At 33.8% G+C, this 12144-nt stretch overlaps 1 protein-coding gene across 2 annotated transcripts in view; it reads right to left on the reverse strand.

The window, feature by feature from the left end:
- The window catches only part of LOC136026547 (uncharacterized), a 118872-nt gene that overhangs the window by 56844 nt on the left and 49884 nt on the right, over positions 1-12144 (reverse strand). For both annotated transcript variants that reach the window (XM_065703233.1, XM_065703232.1), the window contains exons 5-6: positions 6875-6999; positions 4715-4835 (exon numbers count right to left, since the gene is read on the reverse strand). In XM_065703233.1, the coding sequence (XP_065559305.1) occupies positions 4715-4835; positions 6875-6999 (246 nt within the window). The remainder of the gene's footprint in view (positions 1-4714; positions 4836-6874; positions 7000-12144) is intronic.

A 12144-nucleotide genomic window follows, 5' to 3' on the forward strand; every position in this document is an offset into this window, starting at 1 on the left:
CGGAAGTTCGATCCTTTCCAGAATTTAAAAAACTAGCCAAAGTTTAGGTTTTAAAAACCTACCTCTTAAAGCTACCTTTAGACCATTATTTTGTAAAATTATTTTAAGTTTTCACTCAGCATTGGAACATATGGTAAAGAACAAAAAACATCTTTCTTTTCTGTTGTTTGCAGAATATTGTTTGAAAATTCTAGAAATTTTTTCCTTCTTTTCGAAAAAGTCTGGTCAATTAACCAGCCTGGATAATGGTTACTTATTAAAATATCTATATACATGATGTTGTTTTTGTTCCTTATTCACTAAAATAAAAAAGTTTTTTTTTACCGAAAGTAAGAAGCGACATTAAAACTTAAAACAAACATAAATTATTCTGTGTATGAAAGGGGTTGTCCCTTCCACAACGCCCCACTGTTTACGCTAAAGTTTTTATTGTTTTATAAAGTAGAGTTGTGAGAAAGAGTCAGACCTTAGAGCAAAGAGCGAACGTTGAGGAAGGGAAAGCCCCTTTCATATATGTAATAATTTCTGTTCGGTTTAACTTTTAATGTTGCTCCTTACTTTCTGTTAAAAAAGCTTTTTTTATTTAATTTCTGAACGCTTTTGAATTAATGCAGATTTTGAATTTAATTTTATTTTTCACCCACACGATACATAAAGTAAATATGGTGGAGTAAGAATGAATATAAAAAAAGCACAAAAAGAAAAACAATAAACACAAATAGTCAACGAAAAAAACGGATAAGACGGTGGTGAGGGGATAGGCGCGCAGAAGCTGTACTAGAGAGTTTTCTGTGAAGAATCTCCAACTTCAAAGTTATATCAGGAACTGAGAATTTTTTAACAAGAGTCCGGTTTTTTGTCCAAGGAGGAAGATACAGAAGAAATTTGCAAAATTTGAAATAATTTATCAGAATTCTTTTTAAATTACCATTATTAAGAAGGGGGAAAAGACCTGAAGCATAAAGGACAGAATGATCACAGAAAGTAGAATAAAGTTTGGCTCACCAAATATGAATAATTATCTTTATAATAACCTATTTTTGGTTTTTACTCCAGTTGCTTAGGAATGACTGCTGAATGACAAAAGCTGTTTAATTAGAATTTATGAAATTATATTTAAAACAGACAAAAACAGAATTAATCAAACAGACAATTAAACAGATAAAATCTGTTTAATTAAAAGTTAAAAAAGAAACTATAGCGTAACAGAGAGCTATTGAGGAGAGGCAACCAATGTCACATATGTAATATTTTTGTTCGTTTTAAGTTTTAATGTTGTAAGTCTCAATAAGTTTTAATGGAAGTCACAAGCTGAACAATTTTCAAATGGCTGAAATGAATGATAAAAAAGATCTTTAATAGATATACGGAGTAATTTATGTTAGTTTTAAATTTTAATGTCATTCCTTACTTTCAGTTGTAAGTTTTTTTTACTATTTAATAGCAATCACAAGGCGAAGGTATACAATATCTTTGGCTTGTTATCATATAAAAACCGAAGTTATGAAGCTGCTTAGGGCAAAACAAGCCAATGCTAAGATTGGCTAGAAAATAGTACAAACAAATCAATCCTTATATCGGCCAATATTTCACAGAACTCGAACTTTATCATAAAGAGTAAAGTATTGAATCCCCCACAGTCCCAGGGATTGTGGGGGATTAAATCGTCCGCAAAGACATAGTGATTAGATATTTCAAATATGCTGAACAAAATGACTGTCTTGAAAAATTGATTCGGTGACTTTGGGAAAAAATGAGCGTGGGAAGGGGCCTAGTTGCCCTCCAATTTTTTGGTCACTTAAAAAAGGCACTAGAACTTTGGAATTCCGTTTGAATTAGCCCTCTTGTAAAATCCTAGGACCACTGGGTCGATAAAATTGCCCCTGGGAAAAAGAACAATAAAAAAAAAAAAAACAAAAAAAACACACAATCCGTAATCTTTCTTCTGGCAAAAAGTACAAAATAGCACATTTGTGCAGAAAGGAGCTTGAAACCTCTACAGAAGGGCTCTCTGATATGCAGAATCCGACGGTGTTATTTGTGTTAAGGTTCTGTTCCTTTTAAGGGTTGTTTCCCCCTTTTTTTTCAAAAATAAGGTATGTTTCTTCAGATCTTTTGATGGGTAAAACTAAATTTGATAAAACTTATATATTTAAAATCAGCATAAGAAGTCAATTCTTTTGATGTATCTATTGGTTTCTAAATTCTTTTTTCTTTAGATGATTGGTTACTATTGAGCCGGGTCGCTCCTTACATGCAGTTTTTTACCACGAAATGTTTGAAACGTCACGTAGTCTTATCCATAAAAGGTAAATACGAACGTTATGTTCCACAAAATTAAGAGAAAAAAAACGAGTATAACTTAAATAAAGCGATGGAATAAAACAAAAGATAAAAAGACGACAACAAAACTTTAAGCAAAAACATAAATCCAAATATTTCGAATCCACGTCCAGGTGCCTTTTTAAACGGAGAAAAACTTAAGATAAAAGAAACAATTCAAAAAATAGAATCTTCCAAAGAAAACTACAATTAGTACACAAGAAAAAAAAATATAAGTCACATTTTAAATACTTCCAGAACTACAATTACTGTAACTGTCTGACTAATCACTGACAAGACAAGAGCAGAATTATCTGTGTGTAGGCTACTAGAGACATTCGTTTCTCGTCGGTAACTAATCAGACAGTTTACTGTAATTGTATTTCTGGAATTGTTTAAAATGAAAATTGTATTTATTTGTTTTTGTTTTATTGTTTTCTTTTGTCGTTTGTTCTTTTTTATCGTGTGTTGGTTGTCCTTTTCTATAGACGATTTTAATTTTTTTTTTTTAATTGTTTCTTTTCCCTTTTTTATTGAGTTAAATAAAAAAACAAGTTTTTTAAACTGAAAGTAAGGTGTGATAATAAAACTTAAAAAACAAATAGAAATTATTCCATATATGAAAGAGTTTGTTGAAACAATGAAACCTATAAAACTTTTTGAAACCATAAAAAAACTTTACCGTAAAGGGCGAGGCGTCAAATAGGGGACAACCTCTTCCATATACGAAATAATTTCTGTTCGTGTAAAGTTTTAATGTCGCTTCTTACTTACAGTTTAAAAAACTTGTTTTTTTTTATTTAATTTCTGAACATTTTTGAATTAATGCATGTTTCGATTTTGGCTCACCACACATGAATAATCAAAACTAAATTTGCATATCATTTTTTTTTTTTGCTAAATGGCTTTCTCATAGTTCTGATCGGACGATTTTGATAAAAAAGGGGTGGGGGTAGAGACCTAGTTGCCCCCCAATTTTCGGTTACTTCAAAAGGCAACTAAAACTTTTTATTTTTTTGCGAACGTTATTAGTAATAAATATATGTAACTTACGTGACGAACTTCTATATTTGTATGTTTTTATTACGTATATGATGGGTTCGTCCCCTCGTCAATACCTTGCTCTTTCCACTAAAGCTTGAATTTTGTCCCAGTTCTTTAAGAATGACCCTTGAACCACAAAGGCCGTAGAATAAAAACTTGAAATTACTAAAAAAAACTTTTGCGTAAAGAGCGATGTATTGTGGAGGAGACAAACCTCTTTGTATACGTAATAATTTCTGTTGGTTTTAGGTTTTAATGCTGCTTCTTACTTCCAGCTGAAAAAAACTTTTTTCCTTTATTTTCTCGTTTTTTTTTAAATAATACTAGAAAATCCTAAGGCCCCTTCATGGAAATTCTCTTCTCTCATGACAAATTCCTCCATGGAAAGATCCTCCCATGTAACCCTTTTCCCCTACCAATCCTCCCAGCGTGAAAAAGTCCCCCTGAAAACGTCTATATATTTCCCAATAAACAATACTATATGTAAACAATGGTCAATGGTCAACGGTCAATGTAAACAATGGTTTGTAACTTGCAGCCCCTCCCCAATGGACTGTGTGGGATTAAGTCGTCCCAAAAGACATAATTAGGTTTTATGACTATGCTGAACAAAATGAATATCTCAAGATTTTGATCCGGTGACTTCGGGAAACAAAATGAGCATGGGAGGGGACCTAGGTGCCCTCCAATTTTTTGGTCCCTATAACTTTAATCTATAACTATGACTTTATATTTTTTGGTGGAACTATAACTTTAATCTCCGTTAGAATGAGCCCTTTCATGACATTCTAGGACCATGGGATCGATACAATCACTCCTAAAAAAAAAAAAAATAATAAAAAAAATAAAAAAAAAAAAAAAAAAAACACGCACCCCAGATCTGTCTTCTGGCAAAAAATGCAAAATTCCACATTTTCGCAGATAGGAGCTTGAAACTTCTACAGTAGGGTTCTTTGATACGCTGAATATGATGGTGAGATTTTCTTTAAGATTCTATGACTTTTAGGGGGTGTTTCCCTCTATTTTCTAATATAAGGCAAATATTCTCAGGCTCGTAAATTTTTATTGGTAAGACAAAACTTAATGAAACTTATATACTTAAAATTGCATAAAAATTCAATTCTTTTGATGTAATTATTGGTATCAAAATTCATTTTTTTTGTTAAACGGTGTAAAACCGTAGCAACGAAAAATTCTAATTAGAATTTTTCGTAGCTTTCGTAGCGAAAAATTCTAATTAGAACTTAAATCCAATGAATTGTGTTTAAGTTATGGAAAAAATTTGTTCCGTAAGATTGCATAACATCAAGACTTAAGATATACTACCGTGAAAGGGCATAAGACATACCACAGTTAATTGGTGTTCAAAGTCAGTTTCGTCGTAAGATCTAAGCGGCGAATGATGGTTGACCAGTGGTTCAGTTGAGGCATGATAATCATACGACAGGAGGTTGAAAAAGTCGAGATACCTGGAATATAGAGTTGATTGAAACAACAAATAATATTTCCAAATAAGGGTTGTATCCTATGGAGGAAGAGGGGTACCTAATTGGATCCTTCCCTACTCCTTTCATAAAATATTTTTCTGTTTCGTAAATTTGTCTTAAAAATGCAGGAAAACTGTTTCCTGCATACAAGCCTGCTTGGGTATATACTGTTGACCCTAAAAAATAGGAAATTGCCAGCTATACAGCAATTAGTACTTAGAGGAACTCCTTTTCAAACAACAATATTTTTTTTATGTCAAATGGATAATAGAATTAAGTGTGCCTTCAATAAAGGTGGGTAAATTCTTAAGCAAGGGCTTGGGTAAGGGCTTTTCAGACGCTACTTCCTTTAATATTTATTCGAAATTTATTTCAACATTTATTTCAGTGTTTCATTTTGTTTCGATGTCAAAAAATTATTCAATAATTTAGTGCATATAAAAAGCGAAAGAAAAGAAATAAGTGAGGGAAATTACACATCTCTCAGCTGCGATATATAATATCACATAATATTGACATATCTGATATATAATAATCAGAATAAGAGACATAAAATATTTTTGTATTTTAACCCTAATGACAATTCACTCTACTGACAATTACTCCGCACTTTTGACAAATTGGATTTAATTCTTTTTATCTTAATCTTATTCGGGGTGCTACCAAATTTCCACCACCCGGTGTGCATCCACTTGTGCCACACTGTTTTACCACGATTGGGACAGCTTCAACATACTTGGCACAGATCCACCAAACTTGAAACTCTTGGCACACGCCACCTGGCGTACATTAATTCTGAGAGTTGGCAACCCCTTCATCATACTTGATGAAACATTTAGTTACTAGTCCGGAACACAGAAAAAAGTTAGAAAAATTATAAATGCTTTTCAGATGTTAAAATATCACATTACTAATCACACTCTAGTTCGACTGCCACAGTGTGTTTCATTGTGTGTGAATGTAGCCGCGGGAGTTAACTCATAAAAACCGAATTTTGGGCTCAAACTAAACTAATGAGAAATTTCAAAGAATAAAAAATCTTAAAGAATCAAAATTCAAATTTTAAAGAATTCAAAATTACAAATATGATTTAACTTTTTTCATGTATGGTTTCAAGTATGGTACAGTAAATCAAAATAAAAACAGTTTCTCCTCCTGGAGCCCATCTCCAGGGAATCCTAGGTCTATTCACATTTGGAAACAATGACCTCCTAAGCTTTTATTCGGCTGATTAAAAATTGTTGTTTTTAGGGCAGTATCGTGATGGGTGTCAGTATTGCTATGTTCAATTGGGTCCAAATTCTAACATTAACAATCTGTTGATTTAAAAAAAGACAGAGACAGAGAGAGAAAGAGTGAGAGAAAGAGAGAAAGAGAGAGAGTGAGAGAGAGAGGAAAAGAGAGAGAGAAGTGGAGAGAGAGAGCAAACACTTCAGAAAATTTTGAAATAATCAATTTTTTCATTTTTCAAAAATATACCAGGGTTTCTACCGTTGGGAATCTGTTTTATGAAAGCAGAATTTGAGTTATTTATACTTTCTGACGTAAGAAATTAAAGCTATAAATTTGTTTATTCTACCCCAAGAATGGCCAAAACTGGTCCTATTAATTTTTTGAAGTACAAATATGAGACAAGAGTTAGTTTTAACAGTGTTTGTGATACTCATTCGAGGGAAGTTCCAAGAACCCTAAAGATAAATGAATTCAAGGTGTAAAGGTGAGCAGTTTGGTCAACCCGACGATATTTATCACTCACCTTCTTCATTTGGATGATAGTGAAGTATTATCTCGAAAATATTTTAAAATATATTCTAGAAGAATGTAATTTCGTACAATCAAGCCACATACAAATGACCGCCATTGAGAACACTGGTTAGGAAATTTTCGCAACTAATATTAGTTCCTTAAAAAAATTTTATACATCAAAATAAAAAGACTCAAAACAATAATTAACTATTATTTATAGTATGTTCAGCCTTACATTTGCAAGTTAAAAAGAAAATAAAATTTGAGGAACCTACTTAGAGAGTCTGGGAACATCGTATCCTTTCTCAATTGTTTCAATTCCAGCTGGAACCGCCATTGTTAAAAGGAGACGGGGTCGCTTTGTTTTCTTAGCTTCCGACTCAAAAGCACGACGCAAATCCTGCAAATAAAATTTTTAATAAAGGGATCAACTGAATTTAAATCTAGAACTTGACAGGAGTGAACTTTCGGTTCGGCAACTGAATTCCAAGTTTATCTGATGAAGAAAAGGTATTTTTACAGGCGAATATTGGTTTCTTTTTGTTTCGAATCTTACTTGAAAAATTCGTATCCTTGACCGGAACGGATTATAAAAAAAAGAAAATATAAATTAAATCTCCCTGTTTATGCACTGAGTACTAATTAAACTTTTCTTATATATGAAGCCAAAATACCCATCCAAAATCGAGCACCTATATTTTCAAATAGGGTAATTTTTAGGGAAACTTCAGAGAAGAATTCTCAGTCGAACATATCAGTCCAGTCCTGCATGACGACGTTACCTGGTCATCTTTGACCTGCACAATTTATCGTCTTTTGTCAGAAATTAGCTCAAGTGTAGTAAAGCAACATCAAACTTACATCACGCTGTTACATCATGTGGTAGGAGCAGCGCTCCCATCATCCCCAAACTCTGTAGGAGTTTCTTCATCTCCAAACTGAAGGAGTGTCTCAGATCTCCCTGAATGCTAATATTTGTAAAAATACGAAAACAAATTTGTAAAAAATTGTAAAAATACAAAATACTTCAACTCGGAATAAAAACCTATAGTTTTTGTTAATTGAAGTTTTTTGAGAGGAGAACAGCAGCACTTCCACTGTCTCGAATTTTCCATGCCTCCTCAAATTTTCCCGAAAATATTTTCGGTTTCCGAAATGGCTCTAAAAATTAACGCACGTAATTAAACAAAAGTTAACTCAAAATAGAAACCACTAATTTTCGTGGACGATAATTTTCGGAAATGAAAACCAGCAGTGCTTCTACTGTCTTGGATTTTTTCCAAGCTCCCTCAAAATTCTCCGAAAGATTTTTAGGTCTCCAAAATAACTTCAAAAATAAACCTTTGTAAATATACGTGCGTTGACATGAACACAAACTGTTAATTTCTTGTTAATTTTTGGAGAACCTTTGGATAAAATTGAAGAAAGTAAAAAAATTAGGGTATAGTCTAAGTAATGAAAAAGACAACAAAAACTAACTCAACAGAGCTATTTTGATTATTTTTCATCGTAAGTTTTTTGACCCTAACTATTAAATTAAAATTACATATTTTTTTTGGTTCAAATGCTATTGATAAATGACAGAAAAAAAGCTAGAAAAGAAAAATAATGCTAAAAAGCAAAAACTAGTAGCTAAAAAAGTTTCTAACTTATTGATTGAGGCTGGGTTTACATAAAAATAAGATCCGCCATTCAATCCATGACGAAAGTTTGACCAATGTCATTTTACAAAAAATACGAATAGCCTACTTACTATTTGTTCCAAAACTGAACGGGCAAAATGCAATAATTAATTTCTACATTTTATTTCTATTAAAGTTCCCCTTGCTTTATTAAACCTAGTTTAGTAAAGTTTACTTTTATTTTCAATTATGACGGTAATTGGTCCTTGGCTACAGGGTTAATTCCCGGTCTTATCTAAAGTTGCAAAAAAGCTTTCTGACAGCCAGTGAAAACAATTATATAAATGACATATAACAAACAGATAAAAGTTTACATTTACATGAATTTACATAATAGTTTTAAACAATAAATTACAACAAATCAGACTAAAGACAATAACTAGTATGACAAGCTGTATACAGCATGTTTGTTTATATTATAATGATTATTTTATCATTAGATCAGATTTTATTATACTAGATCAGTATTTTAATTATATAAACTAAAAAAAAAAAATCAAATCAAGCTGATTTTAGAATAGTCTGATATTAAATAGGCTAATCACAGACTATAGTGCCATCTCTTTTATTAGTAGCAAGCCTTGGTCCTGCCAGCACTCTGCATATTTGTAAATATTATCATGACATCTACACAAATTTATTCTTTGTTGTTTGATATCCGAATTGGTCTTCAACCAACTTAGTATCAAAGTACCAATTTTAATAGCATTCAAAGTGGGTTTCTTTGCTAAAACAGGATACACCTTCTTGAAAAAAATCCAACATAGTGGTCAAAAATGTCCTTTTTTCCAGTTTTCACCCGGCCTGATTCCCTTTTGAGCTTGGGAACAAGTTCAATTGTGACTCTGTCCCCAGGATTTTGCCTCTTTGATTTGCCTCAAATCAAACGTTTCTAGTCTAAAGCGATCTTCTGTCCACCATTTTTTTTCGCAAGAGGCCAAGAAAACTAGAAGCCGCCTTTCCGGTGGCCTAGCAATTTTCTTCCGTTCCCCATCAAAGCCCTCTGTGATTCATTGTGATGATAACATCTTAGCGATTAAATGTGACAGTACCGCCTTTATAAGCGTTTACTTACCTTGCGATCGACGTTCTATAGCATCGTTCACATCTTTCGCTAAATGTTGCTCCAGTTTAAAGTCTCTACTCGAAAGTCTACGTTTGAAAGACCTAAATTGGGTTTTAGCTGGTGACCTTAACTGTGATATTCTTGGTACCTCCGATAGATCAATCCTCTTGCTAGAATCATTTCCTAGCATATATCACGTCGCAGTTAAGAGCCTCCCATTCACGTATATTCATAACAGAGGCTGTTTAAAATCGAACCTGGATCACGTGATCTCTTCCAGTTCCAGCTTAATATCATCGATTGTCATGGTGGACGAAGAGAAGATTGACGACGATCACCTTATTCTTAGCTGTAATTTGTCCTGTGAGCTATCTGGTAAAACACTTTCGGCTCAGCCGAAGTGGCATACGAAGTTGAATTGGGATCGTGCTAATGTCTCACTATACCTTGCTACGCTTGCTGCAAACGTCAGTTTCCTCGCCTTCAAGTACAGTTGACCTAAATTTCTATTATTGTCAAATTGTCCATTGCCTTAAATCAGCTTCCAAAGCTGCAGTGCCTGTGGATAAAGTTAGGATTGGTACAAGAAAGCCTAATTGGAACGTTGATCCTGAAGTAAAACGTGCTAAGCAAAAAGCCAAATTTTTGCTACGTATGTAGATATCATGTGACCGACCATCTTCCGGAGCTGTTTTCTCTGTGAAACAAAAGTGTAAACTTGAATATAAGGCCAGTTTGAAGAGGGCACGCTTGAATGCATGGCCAGGCCCCACCGATAAGGCCTCCTGGAATAAGGTTATTAATAGTGAGAAATGTTCCCCATCTACCCTATCTTGTCTCCAGCTAGCTAATTTTGTTGATCATTATAAGCGTGTCTTCAGTGTATTTAATAGTTTTCTTCAGTCTTTTTATTATAAGTTGCTTAAACCGCTTTTACCATACCGTCTCCTGCAGGCTCATGTCCAGCCTGTAGCAATATCTGAAATTCGCCGGGCTTTAAGAAAAATTAAGCGTTCAAATAGCCTTGATGGTGACGGCCTTTCTTACCGATTTTTGCTTATGATTGTCCTGCTCTACTTAACCATCTACAAATATTTTTCCAGTCTTGCTTAGCACAGTCGCTTGTTCCTGATAGTTTCCTTTGTGGCCGTGTAACGTCTATTCAAAAGCAAGGCAAGGACCCCACGTCATGTGTGAATTATCGTCCCATTTAAGTATCGTGTTTCTTAAGTAAGTTGCTTGAACATTTGTTACTACCAGAAATTGAGTCGAATTGTGATTTTACGCCTTTTCAATTTGGTTTTCGGAAAAGTTTCGGTTGCTCCCATGCACATCATGTTTTAAGCCGACTCATGAAAGATGCCGTAAAAGCTAAAATGTCTTTATACTGTCTTACTGTTGATATTTCTGGAGCTTTCGATAATATTGTGCACTCTCAGGCTCTATTTTCCCTTGCGTCTTCAGGTGTTAATCCTTCCGTACTAAGTTTATTGTCTTCTTGGTATTCAAAGTCTAAAATTCAAGTTACCTGGAATGGCCAAATATCTGACCCAGTAAAAATTAATAAGGGAGTTCGGCAAGGTGCCGTATTGTCTCCTAGTATATTTAAATGCGTGCTTGCATCGTGCCTGCGTCCCCTTAGAAGTTCTGTTTTTTACGGTAATACTGGTTTGTCTTCTATTGCATATGCAGATGACGTTCTTCTTGTTGCCCGGACTCGCCGTGGATTGCTTTCTAATTTTACTATATTAACCAATGAATTATCTAAGATTGGACTGTCAGTTAATGCGTCTAAATGCGAGTTTATTTGTTTTAATAGCCCTTATGCGGTCGCTCCATTCGTTGCTGGGACTGCAATTCTGCCATGTTCTTCTTTAGTTAGTTGGCTTGGTCTGTGTTTCGGCCCAACACTTTCCACTACCTGTTCATCCCTAGTGAATCAAGCCGTGAAAAACCTACGCGTCGCTTACGGAAAAATATCCCCAAACAAAAGCCGTTACAACCGCAACGGTTTGTGCATGATTTATAATGCTTATTGCGCTCCTGTGCTTTTGTTTTTATCAGGCATGGCTCATCTGTTTCGTAAGAAAGATCGACATACTCTACGTACGGCTTATTTCTGATATTGTAAATTCCTCCTCCGGCTTCCTAGATGGGACCGAAACAAAAAAATAATTGCTCGATTTGGTATAGTAGATGTGCCTTCTCGGATTCGGTCTTCCAGTGACTATTTATGTAAAAAGACTGTCAACTTTATTCACGTTTATGACCCTCTGCAGCCTTTTTTCCATATTGATACTGGATGATTAGTCCATGTTGTCTTTTGTTAGTTTGATTTTTGTTTTTCTTCGCTGTTTATCTTATTTGTTTTTGTTTATTTATTTATAATACTCCGTACTTTGTGTTTTTTATACTTTACGGGTAATAAAGTTCATTCATTCATTCATTCATATTATTATTTTGGCTCAAGGAAAAGAGAGGGATTCAAAATAATTGAACTTGGAAATTGGAAAAAAGTGCATAAAAGTCAATGTCATTTTCTACATTTACAGTTAATGCTGTTATTAAAATAACGGAAATATTTTATGAAACAAAAATTATTATAAGAAAATATCATAACACCGTTTGTTTTAGGCCAGTTAAAAAAAAATTGGGGGGGGGGATGGTGGCTGTGTAAATAAATAAATCAGTAATGTGTTCTGGCCTCTAGGGGTATGATTTTATTATGATTGTTGAATTTGTTTGTCGAAAGGCTTGTTGTGCTGATTAGGCCGTACTGTTGGTTTAATAAATAACT

Source organism: Artemia franciscana, chromosome 4 (genome assembly GCF_032884065.1).
Source record: "Artemia franciscana chromosome 4, ASM3288406v1, whole genome shotgun sequence".
NCBI lineage: Eukaryota > Metazoa > Arthropoda > Branchiopoda > Anostraca > Artemiidae > Artemia > Artemia franciscana.